The following is a 20,853-nucleotide window of genomic DNA, read 5'->3' as shown; positions in this document are numbered from 1 at the left end:
ATATATAGGAGGTGCGTGGGCGTTCAGGTCTTCTTTTGCCATGAGGTGGTATGAAGACATCGTACCTTCTAGCAGACTCTTCCTAAGACAGGCAAAGAATGTGACCGTGGAATCTTAGCCAGCGATTCCTTATACGTTTGTTAAGAGGCTGGTTATGTCATTATGATGATACATGGCACAGTGTCATCGCCCCGATATCTTCATGGCAGAAATCGCCATGGTAGGTTGAATCCACAGCCACGCATGGCCATTTTGTTCCGACATTTAAGAGACGCATAATGAGCCGAGGGACATCCCAACTAAGGCTACTGTCAATACCTCGGTAATTGACTTCTCTAGTGTATAAGTGAGTTTGTATACGCCATGTGAGGGGGTGCTCACACTACGCTGTGTGCGACCTCTGTGTGTGAGTGAACATGTATACGCCATGTGAGTGAGTGCTCACATCAGAAAATCAGAATATGTTTGTCAGTTTATGAGTTCAAGACGCACGCTTCTTTCTCAAGACGCAAGCTAACGACTATCATATCAGTTGAACATAATATATGTTCAAGTGCAAGTAACCAGATCTGGTGTCTTTATACGAAATCATTTACGGGAGATATTCATCATTTTCTACCCCGGTATCCAAAGATTTATCGTCTGAATATCAAACGTGCATAGCACATTTACGTGTATCGATCCCGGGTATTCATTTCAGTGTCTCTGACTGTATGATGTAATTATTAACCGGGCGATGTCGGTGTGCATGGTGTTTGAGACATGATCTTATCATTCAATGTTTAGCATAATCCTCTAGTAGAAGGTAGCTGAAGGTACAACATTCAAACTTATACACCACCCCGGTACACCACAAGTACTATTGTATTAAGATAATTGATACTATTCCCATCTCGTAATTATTCCCACAATGTATTGCATTTCAATTGATACACAGATGGTACCATATATTGGGAGACCCAGCGTGAAGATGTGCCGTATGAGGAACCCTACCTCCATCGCAAAGCAGCAGCGCAAAACATCGAGATGACTTCCTACGTACTACTGTCGTATGCCATCTATAGAGAAGATACAAGTGTCATTAGGTCTGGTAGCAAAATTGCTCATTGGATTATAATGCAACTAAATGCTAACGGTGGATTTGCCTCGACTCAGGTAATAATTATTGACCATTGCGGTAAATCCTGAAATACCGTAAAACCTCGTCTACAAGCATTTTGATGAAAGCTTAATTCATACGAAACAGCCGTAAATATGCCAATACAATTGGTCTTACAATATTACTTGTTCTTGATATTCTTGTATCGGTAATTTATTTGCTTAAACTCCATAATGTTATAATTGCGTCGATGGATAATGCCTGGATTAATTTCGCTTTCACCAAACGCACTCTATATGCTTGTAGACGAGGTTTTACGGTACAATGCCAAAGATGACGAAACTACTGTACTGTACAAAGTGATTAAAACTCGCATCTTAACGGTATTGCACTCAATTGTGTAATTACACTGTTGGAGACAGGTCTATTATTAATGGTATTACACTAAGTTGTAAAATGCATTCATATTAAAAGGGCATTTCGTGGTCCACAGCCTCATCCCCCCACGTTTCTCAAAAAAGTTGAGATTTTTATACCACTGGATAACTCTGGCTACATAATGTTTATGTACCAAATAGTTCTTGCAGATTAAATCGTTTAGCAAAAATATCGCCAAATTTGAATTTCGTTCTGGTATACCAGAACGAAATTACAACAGTGGCCTATGGAGCAGTGTAATACATATAATCATCCATAACTCACAAACGCAAAAACGGAATCAACTCAAAATTTGAGAATAAGCTTTTTTCGTGGATATCTACTGAAAAATGTCATAAAAAGATGATGCTAGGATCACGAAATCCTTCTTTAATTTCATTTGACGAAGTTCTTTTAAGAACTTTGTGCAATGTGGTAACATTGCGCTGTTTGTTATTCGCTGAAAGCCTATTCAATAGTGTTGTGGTATTAAGTACCAGATAGCTTTTGTTATATCACAAAAACTTGGGCCTACATTTTACATTCAAAAATCCACAAGTCTCTAAAACCTCATTCATTGCTATAGTTAACGGTAAGTAAGTGTAGACTTCTGAGAAATGTTGAGCACTAAAATATTTTTGTCTGTATCATGAAATTCATTATTTAGTATTTTACCTCATTTATTCTTCGCAGGATACAATGGTTGCGTTACAAGCTTTGAGTGAATACGCTAGAGTTTCTCGCATATCACGAGGGCATACTGACATAAATGTTAAGGTCCATTTTGGATGTGAGAAGGAACCACATAACCTTGACGTCACAGAAGATAACCGATTTAAATTACAAGAGATTCCTGTACCATTGATTCCAGAAGATATCATAATTGACGCTAAAGGAGATGCATGTGCAATGTCACAGGTTAGGTTATTCGAATGGGTTTTAGTCTCCAAAGCAGCCAGTTTGGTTCCGTTCCCTCCACACAAACAGTCTGCCAATGATAACGAACTGGTCCTTTTTGATTGGCTAACGGTTTTCTGATGACGTCATCCAGCTTGACGTCAAACAAGGCTTTCAATTGCTCGATCGGCAAACTGGCTGCGAAGGAGACTAAATGGGTTTGTACCTCTGACAGTGGTACCACCTATATTAATATTAAGTGTGTGTTCCAACGTCATTATAGCGGTAATCATCACTAATTTCTAGTGCTGGGTGCCAAATATCGGGCTGTGAAAGTGATCCAGGAAGCTGTTCTGTATCAGTGGTTTTTGCTGTTGTGTCAGTTGGACAACTGATTGGTTACTGATATGTGTCTTGAGTAGAGTATTGAAGTAATCCTGTGTGTTATTTTGGTTCATTTTGATTATCAGGATTTTAAGATATGACCTTGTGATTCACAAGTTGTGAAAAATTGTAAGTTTCTTTTTGAGCCCAGTTTATAAGGAAGGCGAACCTTTTCAACGGATTTGTAAATCGTTCAATCCAATCCAATCCAATCAATGTCGATTTCATTCCATCCAATTCAAAGGCATACAAAAGTAAATGCAAACTGGAAGATGAACCTTTTCAGTCGTTTATTCTCCTCTAACTGATGTGCAAGACATTCAATCCAATCCAATTCGATTTCATCCATTCAATTCATTTCAGTAGCCAAATACGAACCAGGAATCTTGAGTAAAGATATTAACATAATTTTTACTTGTGTAAATTTCAACATAAATTGCTGTAAAATAGAACTAATTTAAATATACATAATTTATCTTACAGGTTATCGTGAAATACAACATCATCCCAGAGGTACCACAAAACCCAAAGTTCATTCTCACATATGAATTTCATCACGTCGGCGATGACTGTGGTGTTCAGAAAATGAAAATCTGCGCAACGTAAGATTGAAATGAATCCGGGAATAAATCCTCATAATATCCGTATAGTGACGAATTACCAGCTAATACAAACCGTCCCTATTCGCCGTAAAATTGATAATGTAACACGATTAACTACCATAGCAATAGGTTTAAACCATTTTTGAATATATCGCCCAGTACTACGAGCAGGTTGCACTGATCACCTGTTTTTGTTTGCAAGCATATATAAAATACAATGCCGATCTTTTCAAAGATCTTACAGGTGCAAGCGATCAGCATGATATGAATATTCTTTATAATTACGATGCAGGTCTTTATCCCTGTTCTCTGATGCAGAAGTACTGCGTGAACGTAGGCCTACTAGTGCAGTGCGATATATTCAAAAATTGTTTAAATCTATTGCTATGGTAATTATTCCTGTTACATCATTATTTCTACGGCGACCATGACTTTGCACTGATAAAATAAATCAGTGCTGTCACTCTCTATAGTCGGTATAATACAAGGTGATGGATAATAGTTATTCGTCAGTATGTGAAAACATAAAAAAATTTTAAACACATGGTATTTTTTTATTCTATAAACTGTATATTTGTGTTCAAATTGAGGGCGCTATTTACATATATTTTATAATAAATTTAGCCAAATAATATAAATCATTCCTAACATTTCATGATAAAAAGTATTTTAAAAGTTTCGTTGCTATCTGTTACTCTTTTTCTGACATTTTAATGGCATTATACCAGTGTCTACCCTTGTAAAGATGAAAACACGATTTAAGATAAATAGCGCCATATGTGTTCATCTTTTCTTAAAAATGACGTATATGCTATCAAACAACCGTGTAATGATATCGTTCTCTCGTATCATGTTTATACCCTATAGATATGCGGGAGAGGACCCTGCATCAAACTTAGCTGTGATTAGTATCAAACTGATTTCTGGTTACTCCCCCGACGAAGCATCTGTTAATGATCTCAGAAAGCGAGGATTGAAACGTGGTTTGAAACGTGTGGAAATAGATGGCAGCAATGTTGATATCTTTGTTGATAAGGTACTTATGACTTGTTTTCGTAAAATTGTATTAAAAGTAGGAAATCTGTCATTACACACTAATTGTACACACTAATGTATACACACTAATAAACATAATACCTAATAACATGACTTCTTGGAATATAGGAGCTTGATTTCAGGTGAATTGTGTACAGTGGCTATCAGTGGCGCCGCTACCGGAGGGGGGGGGGGGTCCCCACCCAAACAAATATTTTTCTTGCACCCCCCGATTATCTATTCGTCTGGTTTTGAATCTCTTGAATTACCGAGATTAGGGATCAGACTACGCCGTAGATTTTTAAGTACACTCCACTGTAACTTAGTCAGTATGCTGTTCTCTGAGCTTTTTAGATCAATTAAAGGGGTCGTTCCTTTTCTCAGAAATACAAAAATGTACATACGTCATTTGTCAGTTCAAAATTCACGACTATATATCGTCGTTCTTTTTTTTACATTCTTTATAAAAAACTTGAGTTTCGGTTGAATATCACAGATTTGAAAACAAACATACTAGTATGTGCCAGTAATTTAACATTGTACAATTTAATTTCAACTGTAGTTCACACTCAAAGAGAAATGTTTTCATCTTCGAGTCAGGAAAGAGTTTGACGTACGAGACACAAAGAAGGGCGTCATCACAGTGTATGATTATTATGAACCATGTGAGTATATTGCCTTTAAGTTCAAAACTGACTAGTAAAAATAATAATATCGCTATAAACTTAATATTGAAACAGCGCCGTCATATTGAAATAGAAATAGTCCTGTAACCAGGATTTTTTTGGGGGGAGCTGATTTTGAAAAAGTGGCCCTTGTTACAGAATGTGGACCTATTTTGGGTCGATCCTTCATGTAATTATTTCGTGTAATCTAATCCTAACTCTAACCCTAATCCTAACCCTAAGCCTAATCGTAATCCTAACCCTAATCCTAACCCTAACCCTAATCCTAACCCTAATCCTAACCCTAAACTAACCCTAACCTTAACCCTAACTAAAATTACATGAAGGAATAACCCTATTTTGCCCCAAAAGGCATAAAAAACCTCTACTTTTTCGTTCTTAAATGGAACATTTGGGGTGAAAAAGGGGGGGTCCGCCCACAGGTTATGGTCCTGAATAGAAAATACGTATATTCCATTGATACTTTTGTTTTTTATTCCATTGATAATATTTTATGTCATGGTAATTTTCTTACAGCACGAACTGTTTCAACATTCTTCAAGTTTGGATGCAAAGATGAAGATGAAAATGGTTTGTTATGAAATTGTTATAATCATAATAATGGAATAATTAAAGTGAGCTTTAATAACATAATATTATGGTCACGAGAACTACTCTTATATATTATAACTTCAACATGAAAAGTGAGTTTCAATTACATAATGTAGGAACCTCCTGGACACTACTGGTCATCTGACAGCATTTCTGATTGGTTGATAACTTGAAATGCTTATTTCAATTGCCAATTATGACTAGGCTTTTAACTATTTATTTAACTATTTATGATCAAACTTGCATTTGCAGATGATCTCATTAATACCCTCCTTGATTGGTTCAAAATTGAACACTATATTTATTTTGGCCAATCAGCAGGTAGTTCTTAGGGGTTAATATGAAAATACAATAAAATGAAAACGGTTTGAACAATTTACGAGGGGTGGTTAAAAACTTCGCAGAACAAGGTATGCTGCTTTATCGCACGTTAATGAATCTGGTATCATTTGAAAGCTTATCCCTTCAAAACATTACTGCAAAAATATTACTAGTATATTTTTGCATCACTGTATTACGGGCAGGACACTCTGCAGAGGAAGCCTACCTCATTGAATTCACAGATACTATTGGAAGTGAACAGGGTCATGGAAATTTCTCCCGACGGTGGTTGAAACTCAAATGAAATTGAATAATGTACAGTTGCTATAAATGGTAATGAAGTCCTTAATATTCAGCAGCAACAGAGTGTAAAGATGGAATTAGCGTCCTTGAAGATCATCCAAGGTTCAAAGGACTTGCTGACGTCACGACTAATGATATGCGTGCTTGTACAGTGGCATTAATAATGAATTAAGAACCAAAGAAGAAAGATGAAAATATGACAACTCGTATGAAAATGTTTTCAACATAAATTTCAACATAAATCCATTAACATTTGGGTGTTCCAGGGTGTCTTCTAGATGGAGTCCCAGAATATCCATGCACAAAATTGATACTACACTAAGCCAAAAAAGAAACTTATAATTTTTCACAAGGTCATATCTTAAAATCCTGTCTATCAAAATTAACTAAAATTACACACAGGATTGCCTCAATACTCTACTCAAAACACATGTCAGCAACCAATCAGTTGGCCAACTGACACAAAAATGCACTGATATGGAACAACTTCCTGGACCACATTCACAGCCCTATTGGCACCCAGCAAAAGAAATCTGTGAGAATGATCTTGAATCACAGGTCACAGCCAACAATTTTAACAACATTAAGTTAAAAACATTAAAGAGAGTCAAATCAAACTTACCAGGATCATCATGTCACATGTCCAAACAAATAATGAAGTCCTTTAGTAACGGGAAGCATGGGGCAATCTTCCCCAGGATATCATCAGGAACTTGGTTGGAAGCATGAGAAGCAGGTGCACAGCATGCGTGCAAGCGCACGGTGGACATACCCGTTACTAAAGGACTTCATTATTTGCTTGGACATGTGACATAATGATCCTGGTAAGTTTGTGACCTGTGATTCAAGATGCCGTTCTCACAGATTTCGTTTGCTTGGTGCCAATAGGGCTGTGAATGTAGTCCAGGAAGCTGTTCCATATCACTGCATTTTGCTATTGTGTCAGTTGGACAACTGCTTTTGGTTATTGACATGTGTTTAAAGTGGAGTATTGAGGCAATCATGTGTGTCATTTTGGTTAATTTTGATGGACAGGATTTTAAGATACGACCTTGTGAAAAATTATAAGTTTCTTTTTTGGCTTAGTGTAGTTGCATATTCAAGTCCACATCTTCTTAGAACATGTAGAATGAGGACCAGGACCAAGTTCAATAATATTTGGCTAAAGGTGATAAAACATACTAATATTAATCACTGGAATTATGAGTCCATTCAGTGGAAGCGCCTGGATCTTCCACCCCTAGGAATATCATCACTCGGCCACCATAGTGGAAGGATTTCATCGTTGTTTTCTGAGATTCAGGGGGATTCTTGATGACAGATCATTTGCGAAATCAACAATCATAGGCATATATACAATTTTGATAACATTGAGGCATGGCAAGCCATCATGTGAAGAAGGTTGGTGGTATAGGAATGGATCTGTTCTCGGATTGTGTCCTGTACCCTATTCTCGGTTTGTCAAGCTGCCATTCACGACAGAGGAGTCATTTAACTAAAGTAACCATATTTTGGTCCAGGCATGGCCTCCAGTTAGTGAAATCTATTTATAATTTTTTAGGTCCTACCTTCATAATATAAAATTTGCTGGTGATCAATGCTGGGAGCCTTCACTGAAGAGTGGCTCATGGCGCAATCGGTAGACGTCCATTTTGTTGACATAGAAGTTTCAAGAAAAATTGCGACGGGTGCATTGAGGTATGCATTGACCATATTCAAGAGTGAGATAGAAAAAATTTGGCTAGTATTCTTTCAAGTACCTTGTTCTACGAACTTATTGACCGCCCCTCGTAAAAATGGTTTCTGCTGCAACTTGAATGCATTTTACGCTGCAACATTATACACTTCACATGATGATACTAATAAAAAAAATAAGCAAAACATGTCCACGTCATGAACTAAAAAATATATTTAAGAAAGGACTGTGACAACTTGAAGGCTAAAACAAACAATATTCCAGCAAAACTGGTCAGGTCATTGATGAATGACCTGGTCAAGCATGCCAAGTCATTAATGTTCACGAATAAACTTCCGCAGTTGTACATTACGTTTCAATACCTGAAGAGCATTGATCAAAAAAAACTACAGGCTGTCAATATAGCTAGAGGCAGTACGTGGCACACATGGGTCAATGGGTTACCTTGTGTGGTATGTGGTTCCCAGGATGTGAGTTTTGCCTGAGGCGAATGTTGATCCCTCACTACAAGTTATTACCGTCGATTTGGTTGAAAAGGAGGTGAGACATGATCAAATCTCTCCAGGTAACAAAACGTAATGATTTCGCCTAATTTCAGTTTCTACTTTAATTGTTTTGAGGAAAAAAATAAACGGGTAATTTAAATATATTGTTTACATACGATGCAGATGAGAATGACCCCAGGCCAGGACTATGTCCAAATGTAGATGGTATGGTTGGAATATGTGTAGAATTGTGCCGTGATGACGATTCATGTGAAGGACAGACTCACAAATGCTGTAGCAACGGGTGTGGTCATATGTGTATGCTACCAATTGGACTTGAAAAACCTGGTAAGTATTTAAATTTGATAATATCTGAACAATATTGCATAAATTCCGAAATTTTACACCCCCAAAATCAGCCATTTGAGGTAAATTCAGTACATTATGGACAACATAATATCGTCACTGGGCGGGAAAAACCTCATATGTGACTCCTCGCCACAACTGAGCCCGGATGTTGCCAATCATCATTTTTGAGATATTCAACCAAAATATTCTGCTTGAAATTAGCTTTAAAATGATGTATATCATGTCTATAGTACTTGACATTTAAGTAGTGAAAAATCAATGAAACAGTCAATAAATCCTTTCTTTCCTATTGTTTATTGTTAAGTTCGATGGAGCATATCTCAATAGTGGCACTGGCGACATCCGGGCTCAGTTGTGGCGAGGAGTCACATATGTACTTTTTGCCCTTGAACATGGATGAAGCAAATCATTCAATATAAAGTCTACACGTACACCTACAAGGCTTTATCCATTTTCGAGGGCCAAAAGTAAATATGAGGTGTTTCCTGCATGTACTTTTGGCCCTTGAACATGGATGAAGCAACCTCTTCAATATAAAGTTTATACCTACAAGGCTTTATCCATGTTCAAGGGCCAAAAGTACATACGAGGTTCTTCCCGCCCATATTAACTCATGAAAAGCACATTTTTGTAAAAATATTATTTGAAACCATCTCCCGACACACCACAATTAATATATATACAGACCTTCGTTAAAAAAATACCCCATATTTCTGAAAAATCAAGACTGTATAACACAAGAAATGGTATTTTCAAGGTATTTCGTTACTGTTTAGACACATTTGTATTATTAATTATTAATAACGTATTTTTTGTTTCATTATTTATTTTAAGCTGCGGAACAAAGGTTCGGAAGTTGTCCTTTTGTGAACCCCAGTCCCAAAAATAGCATAAAATTGTGTGAGGATCAATGCAACAGCGATGAAGATTGTGAAGGAGTCAAAAAATGCTGCACCGGACCAAAAAAATGTGGCCAATGCTATCTGCCGAGCGAACTTAATCGTAAGTTTCTGAGGATATCCGATTTTAAAATATCATTATGCATGGTTCTACGCATTTCAATATCATCCCCCTTCTGTAACGAAGGAAGCGGGGCTTCACACGACACGTGGTCGACCTCTTCGGTGGGCCAGGAGAGTTCTGATTTCTTGAGGCTTTTTGAAGCCTATTTCCGGTCATTTCAAGCACTCATGATGCACTTATGGTTCACGGCAAACCCGATTCGACCTTTGTGTCATTAAACCCAGTTAACAGGAAATTAATCCAGTAAATCGATTCAGTAAAGCAAATAAGCTCATGCATTCGATCACTAACGGCAACCAGCTTCGATCGATCACCCCAGCTGCAGCGTGTGTAAACTCTAATTTGCATAGAGGCTGTGCGTGAAATTATTGATTGGCTCCATGCTCCAAACAAAGGATTTGAACCGGTGTCCTTCACCGTAATCATGGCGCAGTGCAGTCCATTTAATCAAATGTTGTCATCAACCTATTTGATCGCAGTGCATTGTTATGTGTGTGAGACGAACTGTCGCGGTTGATTGCAATCAAACAAACGATGTCTTATGTATTACTTTGTTCCGTGATGAAAATCGTGATGTTTTATTTAATCACTCTCGACACATTTATTTCTTTTGTAGGCCTATTACTTTGTTTTGTGATGAAAATCGCGATGTTTTATTTCATCACGCTCTAAAACAAACGATTTCTTAATGTATTACTTTGTTTCGTGATGGAAATCGTGATGTTTTATTTCATCACTCACGAAAAAATCGTGATGTTTTATTTAATCACTCTCGACACATTTATTTCTTTTGTAGGCCTATTACTTTGTTTTGTGATGAAAATCGTAATGTTTTATTTCATCACGCTCTAAAACAAACGATTTCTTATGCATTATGCTTGTTTTGTGATGAAAATCGTGATGTTTTATTTCATCACGCTCTAAACAATAATTATAGTTGTTAAATGCATTTTAAGAAAAAATTCTTATTAAAACAGTAGGCCTATGTTGTTTAGAAAAAATGTAGAAAGTGATGATGATGATGATGATGATGATGATGATGATGATGATGATGATGATGATGTCTCCAAAAGTGTCCCGGGTTTTTTTCTCCCCCTAAATCGCGCTCTCATGACCAAATAAAGCACTTCAATAATCAATAATCAGTCCCGCGACGGCCTCCACTAACTAGTTACTAACTTGGGTTATGGGCGCTGATTTTCATGTTCACTGTCACTTACTCATCAGCGAAGTACGACCCTTTATCAATCACCTACAGTACCCAATTTCGGCATACTATATAAGAAACTCATCATGATGATCGAACAGAGAGTACTTTAAATGTAGCTTGTACCGTTTTCGTGTGGCATTCTTCAGAAGTGAGCGGTCCGTTTACCAAAATTTTCGGTCAAATCTCCATTCAATTAACACGGGAGTTGGCTATCTATGCCTTGCCCTCACTCACTATTTTACCAAAGTACGAATATTTCTGAACATCTAACCTAGCTGTAATTTTAGGTCGTGTTAGAGAAATATATTTGCTAGAAGTTTTTGAGAGTACTTTTAATATTGGCCGGTTATTTTTCACACATTGACGTTAACTAGGCAAATGCCTATACTTCTAACATGGCACGATTTGTACAGGTCACAGCTCAATGGTGAGAGCACTGTGTATTGTGTATAGGAAAACGGGCAGTAACTGCAGTATGTTTAACATGTTTGAGAAGATAACAAAATATGATGTTTGGGTTTTTAGTAGCATAATAGATTGTAATGATTCAGGGTAATAGATTATAATATTTCTTTTTATATATATTTTGCCTGGGGGGTCTTCGAAAAAAATTTCCGGGGATGTGCCACGCAGACTTTCTCTATACCATAGTACTTTCTGCTATTTTTGCCAGCCATCAGTATACCAATTTTTCACAAAAACAGCCAAAATACACCCAAATTTGCCCTAATTGGGCGCTTTTAGGGGCACTTTTGCTCAATATATTTTGCCTGGGGGTCTTCAAAAAAATTTCCGGGGATGTGCCACGCAGACTTTCTCTATACCATAGTACTTTCTGCTATTTTTGGTCTCCATTGAAAACACACCCATCGATATACCAAAATTGCTGAAAAGGTACCCCAATACCGTGGCACATCCCTGTATACCTTCAACCAGGCTTCAAACATAAAAAACCGGCTTGAGGCCACACAGAGATTTGCATGCCGTGTTGCTCCGTGTCACTTTTCAAATAATTTACCCCACCATAATTCTTTGAAATTATTAAACAGAAGCCAATGCTTCAAGAAGTCCTTTAAGTTGGCTGTTAATCACCAGTTCATGCACGTTTTCCCTCTTTTTATTATTTCGTGGTATGTGATTGGCATGTTTTTGTATTTTCTCTTTTTTTTTGGTATTTTAGACACCCCTTCAAGTTATTGTTTGAAAATATTGAGTATTTGTATTTGTAGAATGCTGTAAATAAATAAATAAAATAAAATAAATAAATAAATAAATAAATAAATAAATAAATAAATAAATAAATAAATACTTTGATAGTGCACTGGATAGTTGTTGTAATTGAATAAAATGGCAATAGAAAAATCATTCTGCTGGAATTTTGCATTCAAAGTAATACGACTCTTTGTAATCGACTCTTTGTTTCGATTATTTATTTTAATTGCAGCTTGCCCTATGTGCCTTTCCCATCTCCCTGATGTACCCGCTGAATCGTTCTGTAAATACGATTTTGGTAAGTGAGGTATCATTATGATTCAAAAAGTTTTAGGTTAAGGTGGTACTACACCCCCTGATAAATTTGTGACTATTTTTTGCATTTTTCTCAAAAAATGATAACACACTGGTAACAAAAGTTATGTATATTATAGGGCAAGGAATCCAGTTACTTCTAGTATTCCATAATGTCCCAGCACTAATAATAAAACCTTACTGCTAATGGAATCAAAAGCTTTCTTGAAGTCGATGAAAATGACTGTGGGAGGACTGGAAGAGGGCATTGTAATTCTATGCAATTATGCGAAACTTTTGCATATTCAATACCTGAATCAACTGAAAGTTTGAAAATAAGCTATTTTTGTGTGTATCTGCACTCTAAATTTTGCAACGGTTAATGTAGTTGTGAACAAATGGTTGAACCGTTTGTTGCACTCTCTTGATGCTACGTACTTTAAATAAACATGTGTACATGCAGTGCTTATATGATATAATTACCATTTTAATTACCATTTAAAAATGGCCATATGTGTCAAAATTAATTTTTTTGGTAAAGGGCTCGTAATTGTTCGAAGACAATTTCTTTGCTCTTTATACAAATTACACCATGTACGGGTTAGTGAAAGAAATTGTTTTACCAATTACGAGCCCTTTTCCAAAAGACAATTCTCGCTATTCGCAATAAGGGCGCCGCCAGCGGTTTGCGATGTAATCGTGATGTATCATGGGAAAATCGTGATGTATCATGGGAAAAGGTCGACATCAAGTCCGCAATACGAATATTACCATGCTATCACATAGGAACACGTGACAATATTTTTTAGTTTGTCAATATAACGGTATTACACGCAAATCGATAGAGAAAAAATTAAATGTGCACATTTCAAATCACATTATTAAGTATTATTAAATATCGATTCGCGTGTAACACCTTTATATAAAAAAACAAAAAAAATATTGTCACGTGTTCCTATGTAATAGCATGGTAATATTCGTATTGCGCGGACTTGATGTCGACCTTTTCCCATGATACATCACGATTACATCGCAAAATCCGCTGGCGGCGCCCTTATTGCGAATAGCGAGAATTGACACATATGGCTGTTTTATTGGATTTACATTGTCACTATGTACACAGGTTTATTCGAAGTACGTAGCATCAAGACAGTGCAACATACGGTTCAACCATTTGTTCACAACTATTATATTATCCGTTGCAAAATTTAAAGTGTATCAAAATATAGAGGATATCGCTAAAAAATCACGAAATGTTTAATACCTTTAATAAAATATCATCGGGCCTATATATCTACATTAGGCGACGAACAAAAAAAAAACCCTGTTCTACGGGCGGGCGGCCTTTCAAGTAGTGTCGGTCGGTCGGCCTTTTTTGTTTTTTTTGGAAATTACCCAAAAATCACTAAAATCTGTAAATAATTTGCAATTTGAGAAAATACAAAAAAATATTTGTTCCTGAAATTTCAAAAATTTGGGTCGGGATTCATTTGTACAGGAAGTTTTTTCCCAATGTTCAAAATCTGGATTGGCCGGGCCCGTAGAACAGAGTTTTCTTTTTTCGTCGCCTTAGATAGATAACACCGTTTTTATTTTCGTAAATCTAGTTATCACTGGCAGATTGTTAAAAGACGATGGAATAAAGATCTCGAGAAACATGCAAAACAACAAGAAAATCCACCTTCCAGACGTCAAAAGGGTCATGAAGCCGACCTGTGAATGCCCAGTGTGTCACACGAGTAAGTACTTACACAGCCAGATTTGGGGTCAAAGGTCATTAAGGGGTCACTTCCGGCATAAAATGAAATACTTTCAAAAATGTATTAGCTAAGAAAAACATAGCACAGTGACGGTATGTTCACATATGAATTGTGGTTAGCCAGTGTATATGTGGTGTTTTTTTTTAGGGTCAAAGGTCATTAAGGGGTCACTTTCGGTATAAAACGAAATACCTTCAAAAATTTATCAGCCGAGAAAAACATAGCACAGAAACGGTACATTCACACATGAATTGATGTTATTCAGTGTATACCGGTACGTGGTATTTTTTATTTGGTGTAAAAGGTCAATAATTTTTGATGAAAAGTAGAACAAAAAATTACTTTTTAACTTTCAAAAGTCATTTCTGGTACAATAATTGTCGTATTTGTAGTCTTATAGGAGGACTTTCACCTAAACTCCCGGTGAAAACTAGTTACAAATTACAAAAATTGCCATTTTTTCTGTCAATTTTGTGCAAAATCTGTCCCGGCTCTTTTTCCTGTTGTCAATTTAGCCATGAGCGCAACTACAATGGCAGATCTATAAAACAGTTGTAAACTGCATTTAAATCAAATAATCATTTGATTATTTCCTAGGTGGGATGGTTCTAGAGGTGAATTTATACCTGTTTATCCCAGCCTATTCGCTGGTCTTTTAACATGTTTTTTTTTAAAGCTTCTATATTTGTATTTTCCAATATTTTGATTTGCAATGATTTTATATGTACCAGTGATGAAGTCTAATAAATAAAAAAATAAAAAATAAATATTATTTTTCTACTATTTCTTCGCAGAGAGCTTAGTATTGCTGATGTTTAACAACAAAGATCTTGATTTGGATGAAAACAGACTGATATTAGGAGGAAACACAATTATTCTGAAATATACACCCGCTATTCAAACAGCTTTAGAAAAATTGCCCAAATTGTGTTCCGCCAAAAAATAGGATCAAATCTCGCAATTTTCGAAAACACTTTAATATAATATACTTTGTCTCTCATTATAAGAACTGCGTGTTCAAATATAATCAAAGAATAATAATCATGAAGTTAAATTTAAAAGAATATAACACTGTTTGTCTAAAATTAATGAATTAATTTTGAGTATTCGACACAAATATAGAAAGCTTAAAGTCTAACTTGATGAAGTCATTGATTTAAAATATACTATTCTCCTTCTGATAAAATATTAGACCAATTAAAAGAAGTTTCTAAGATGTTATAAAGATTTAAATTTAATGCATATAAACCGGTAAATGACTGTAAATGTATAATAAATGTAATAATAGAGCAAACTAATGTTAAAAATTTAAAATAAGCAAACCGGGCCCGTAGCCAGTGAGCTGGGGGTGACAAATTGACAAAAAGATCGGAATTTTCAGGGAGGAGTGTAAAAATATGTCCAAGAAGATATTACAAATAAAATCAACAAATGGACCACTTTTCATGTTAAACCGTTCTCATCAGCCCGAAAAGTTAATTTGTAGGGGTTCAAAGTTAAGTCCACCTTTTGCATGTAAGCGAAAGAGGGCCACGTTTTGGAATTCCACAATCCCCCTACAGGGTGTATCAAAAAGATTGGTACTCATCAATATCCAGTGCGTATGACCAAGGCTGACACTTCAAAACACAGTATAATATCCACCTCATTTGCTTATATGGTAAAAGGTTATAAACCTACCAATTGTAGTCATTTCAAGCTGATCTAATGTTGAATTTGGAAGAAACACTAAAGTTGTTGGGTACCAAATTTTTTGATACACCCTGTATAACAAACAAACAAACAAACAAGTTCTAGCTAAGGGCCTGAAGCGGTCTTAGACCGTAATAAACCTATCGAAGTATAGAGTTAAAATTTCTCAAACAAGATTTATTTTGCATAAACATAATTATCTAAAGATTAACATAGGAAGGAAAACTTTTCACATTAAAATAATTATTTCCAAACAGAACCTAAATAACCGATGATATTAACAGTGCCTTCCTAGAACTAGAGCAAAGAACCATGCAGTGTTATTCCTAACCACTCAATTTAGTTGAATCAAATTAAGCCTACATTGTGAAAAACTACTCGCATTTGAAAAATTATTAGGTAATATAATGTAAAATGTTTGTATAGGTATATACGTAGAAAATCTATTTTCGAATGGACATTTTGGCATAAAATTGCAATTATCATTAATTTGGGAAATATAAGATGTATATTTGTAGTGATATAAATCATTAGGTAATAACAAAGGTAAAATATCACTATGGACCACAATGGCCTCATCCCAATGACATAGTTCAATAACCTCAATTAAACAATCATAGTGCAACATTTGACCTCAAGTTGCAGGGTATGAGTTTTTGTACCCAATTTTCAGAGGTCATTCAATGAATATACAAATGTATTGGGGTTAAAGAACTGTGCCCTGATTAGATGAGCATGCTGTGGATCCTAGTGTATGTAAGTAGAAATTTCTATTTCAAACACACACTTTAGATGATTTATGTACGGAATAATTCCATTAGGTTTCACTGCCTGAACAGAATTGATCATGTCTCACCTCCTTTTTCAACCAAATCGACGGTAATAACTCTTATAGTTAGGGATCAGGCAAAACTCACTTCTTGGGACCTAAATACCATACAAGGTCATTTTATGTAACTCATTAACCCATTTGTGTTATATACTGCCTCTAGCTATAATGACAGCCTGGTGATCTGGTCAATTCATTGACAGATTCTAACCTCAGGAGGGAAGTCAATTTTTGATCAATTCTCTTCAGGTAGTGAAACGTAATGCCTTTTCAGTGTATTACATACAAAATTGTAATTTTGGTGTCATTTCGTCACTAATAAAATCTTTGCTATCTTGTTCATTATTTCTGTATAAAATAGTGGGTTTAAGAGCTCTTCCAAAATAAACAAATTTAAGCATGTACCATCGTTTTGCCCTAAACGACATAAACAGTTCTAAATTTTAAAAAAAACATTCCAAACTAGCAGATGATAGAATAACATGTTTATAAGATTTATTGTCTCATCTTAAGTTCTTGACGCCTGATGAAGAATTTTACCTAAAAGACTAACTACTGTCAGCTTAAAAATTCACATTTAAAAATGGTGCATAGTTAAATTCTATTATTTTGAAGGGCAAAGCTATATTTGTAATAAAAACAATGTTTTAATACATAGTCTCTGTTCAACTATTATGTGGGCCATATGCATAAATAGTTTTCAATACTAATTTTCCTTGATAGTGTTCTATAAACGAATCCAATTTTACGCATTCCTGCACCTCAGGGTCAGCCATAGCTGGGTCCCCGCTGAGTATATCTCACCTGAAATGTGAAATGATGCTTCCTTGGCGGGAATTTTAAACTCCATTCCATCACCCGTGTTACACGTAGACAAAAGAAAGAATGATGACAGTTTACAACACAATACAATATAACATCGATTTTTAAGCGGCTTTAATCCACCCAATTGGGAAGTCACAACACCAGCTTGGTGCGCCGGGGACCCAGTAATGGCCGACCAAATCCTGGCCATGACTTGGCTCGTTGGATTCGTCTATAAATCACTCGATTTATGCATTTAACAAACTCTGTGAAGCAAAGCTTTTTTTGTTTAAATTAACTATGTCGCGTTTAAATTATTTAAGTATATTTAGAAATTGACAATTTGTTATTCGTTTTTTGCAAATTATACGCAAGCACAGCATAACAAACTCGGATACGATTTCCCTATTCCCTAATTATAGATTGGACTAAATTGATTACAAAACTAACTCAAAAACCTACATAATGTACTTAAGTATAATGAACGTGGCCAAAGTAAAATTAATGTCGATACAATCAGGAATTTGGCTACATTGTCATAATGGGCTATTCCAGTTGAAATCCATACACCCCCTATGGAAGGCATCATAATCTCCCACTTTGGTGACTCTACACTCCCTGTGTGGGACATCAAGATCAAGTCTTCCATAGGGGGTGTATGGATTTCAACTGGAATAGCCCGATTTCCGCATACTGCCGAATCAAAAATTACCATAAACCGTTCATATAAAACCCATGACGTGCTGTAGCGACCGTATCAAAACCGGCTTTGCACTGCCAACAATCGATTACGTCGCCCGCCCTCTATTATACGAAGGGACGGTTTGTTGTTATATTGAGTTCAGCAGTATGAGAAAACCAAAATGGCTGTCCTATAATAGTTGAGCATTGACGAATTCATCCATAACATACTATTGAAGTAAGATCCATGCCTTGTATTCTTCATACAACCGTGCTTGATTACATATTTTGTAACCATGTATAAACTCAAACCAATAAAAACATTAAATCCGGTATGAAATGTGTGTCCTTACTTATTAAATACTTATTGGTAACATGGGTCTCTCTTGCATAACTACGCGTTAACTCTGAATTATTTGAGTCGATTTTATTTAATGTATTATATGTTTGGTTTTAAGTCTTACTCAGTAGAAAATGCCTTTTTGGTGTAAAAACGATTATATCCTATTGTATAGCCATTATTTACTTTTTAGCGCTTTGGACAGGAACTCAAACCCCATATTTTGATATTCTCGAATATGATATGTTGAGATTCATCCATTTCTCTAGGGCTCCGACGACCAGCCCTGCATCCGTCTTGTAATGTAAGGGGACACATTAATCATAAGCAAAATAATAACAAGGAAAGCAGAACACACTGGGATTTTAAGGCCCATACAGACTCCGAATGTTTATAGGATTCCACCAGACATACATAACATATATTCAGAGTCTGTATGGGCCTTAAAATCCCAGTGTGTTCTGCTGTCCTTGTTATTATTTTGCTTATGATTAATGTGTCCCTCTGCATTAACTTGAACAACTTGTTCAGATTATGTCCTGCATGGTCTTGTTTGTTTGTTTGTTTGTTTGTGTTTTGTTCATCATCCTATTTTGCTATGCTGATATTTTGTATTTGGTGATGATACAACACAGATCTCCCTTACACAAAATTGCAATTCCAGATATGTCAGATATCTTTCCCTTTATATATTTCGGTGGACATGTATTGTATAACGCTCTTGGCAAAGGGGAATTTCCATAACCTTAAACCTGACCACCATTTTTCTGACCACCTTTTCTGATCAGCTTTTACTGTGAGCCCTGTGTTATTTGATTCTTGCACCATAAAGCAATAAGTGCTGGTCGATAAATTTACAAGCTTTTCTCCGGGATAAACAACGTTTTTAAAGTTATACGATGAATTGTTGGTCGAAGCAGCAAAAAAAAAGTAGTTCGCAGCATCTTGCGAATGGTAGTGACCTTTAGCAAAAATTACATTGCTCAATTCGTAGCGAGCGTGTAGAAGAATTCAAATATCACAGATATACTTTTGTAGGTCCTGTGGTTCTTGAGTTATGTTGTAAAGAAGGATGAAACAACAACACTTTTGTAAAACGTACATAACTCATTAACCACAATAAATTAAGCAAGTTTTCAAAGTATATGATTTGTAGAATGAACTTTTGCAAAACACCAAAGTGTTATTTTTGAATAATATAGTGATTCAGATGATGAAAATCGATTTATTGTTTTGGCTGCTTCGACCAACAATACCTCGTATACCCTTAAGGGTTACTTAAGGGTATATGTGGCTGTTACTTTCTTTCTCAATTTAGATTATTTATTTCTACCTTTTGCTTATTGAGTATCCTTTGATTTTGTTGTAATCGTTTTTACAGTTTTGTATATTTTAAAATATCTTGGATGCATCATCGAATAGATGAGTGCCACCAATGAAAAGGTTGGCGAAATGTCTAGTCTAGTCTAGAATTGTCTTGTGTCTCCAGTAACCTTCCACTTTATTTACAAATTATTGAGCAGCCAAGGCTATCAATATCAAGGCTATCAAACGAATCAATACGCAACAAGTCACGTATTTAAGATTAAGTATCGACTTTCATTGCTGTGGTCGAGGTGTTTCATTTCCATTGCAGGTATGTTATAATTAGAAAATGATGCGGCTCAAACGACGGGAGTTGACCAATTTTATGGGGTTTGCGACTACGTCAACAGTTGAAATCTTGGTACTGTGTGTCATTTTGTTATGCTTTATATATTATATAACTCCGTAGACCACTCCACTGATCCTTCCTTTGGGCTGTTTGTCCAGGACTGGCGGATCGTGTTCGTGGGTTTAAAGTGGGTGGTAATTCCGTGGTCGCGATAAATTCTTTTGAGTTTTTCCGATAGATCTCCGTGATATGGGATGGTAATACCTGTTGTTCTCCCCGTCTAATTTGTGCTATTGGCAGTGGGTTTACTGTTGGCCTTGTTCAAGGCCTTGTTTATGGCCCAGTCCTGGTAGCCACAGTTACCCAGCGCTTTGCGAAGATGTTGATGTTCAGCGATCTTATCGGAGTCTTTGGTGAAATGGAAGAAATGCATTATGGGAAGTGTAAGATACGTTCTCTGCTCCAAGCC

The 20,853-nt window shown here is 36.1% G+C and overlaps 1 protein-coding gene across 1 annotated transcript in view; it reads left to right on the top strand.

The window, feature by feature from the left end:
- LOC140159359 (pregnancy zone protein-like) overlaps nucleotides 1–18,730 on the top strand; it is a 35,225-nt gene extending 16,495 nt beyond the window's left edge. The window contains exons 14-24 of the mRNA XM_072182806.1: nucleotides 938–1,155; nucleotides 2,210–2,434; nucleotides 3,281–3,399; nucleotides 4,267–4,435; nucleotides 4,997–5,099; nucleotides 5,637–5,690; nucleotides 8,700–8,864; nucleotides 9,720–9,887; nucleotides 12,563–12,628; nucleotides 14,232–14,363; nucleotides 15,179–18,730. Of these exons, the coding sequence (XP_072038907.1) occupies nucleotides 938–1,155; nucleotides 2,210–2,434; nucleotides 3,281–3,399; nucleotides 4,267–4,435; nucleotides 4,997–5,099; nucleotides 5,637–5,690; nucleotides 8,700–8,864; nucleotides 9,720–9,887; nucleotides 12,563–12,628; nucleotides 14,232–14,363; nucleotides 15,179–15,330 (1,571 nt within the window). The 3' untranslated portion in view covers nucleotides 15,331–18,730. The remainder of the gene's footprint in view (nucleotides 1–937; nucleotides 1,156–2,209; nucleotides 2,435–3,280; nucleotides 3,400–4,266; nucleotides 4,436–4,996; nucleotides 5,100–5,636; nucleotides 5,691–8,699; nucleotides 8,865–9,719; nucleotides 9,888–12,562; nucleotides 12,629–14,231; nucleotides 14,364–15,178) is intronic.
- Nucleotides 18,731–20,853: the final 2,123 nt, after the last annotated feature.

This window comes from Amphiura filiformis, chromosome 8 (genome assembly GCF_039555335.1).
Source record: "Amphiura filiformis chromosome 8, Afil_fr2py, whole genome shotgun sequence".
Taxonomy (NCBI): Eukaryota; Metazoa; Echinodermata; class Ophiuroidea; order Amphilepidida; family Amphiuridae; genus Amphiura; species Amphiura filiformis.
The sequence above is the reverse complement of the archived record's forward strand: the minus strand, read 5'-3'. Positions and strand labels throughout refer to the sequence as shown.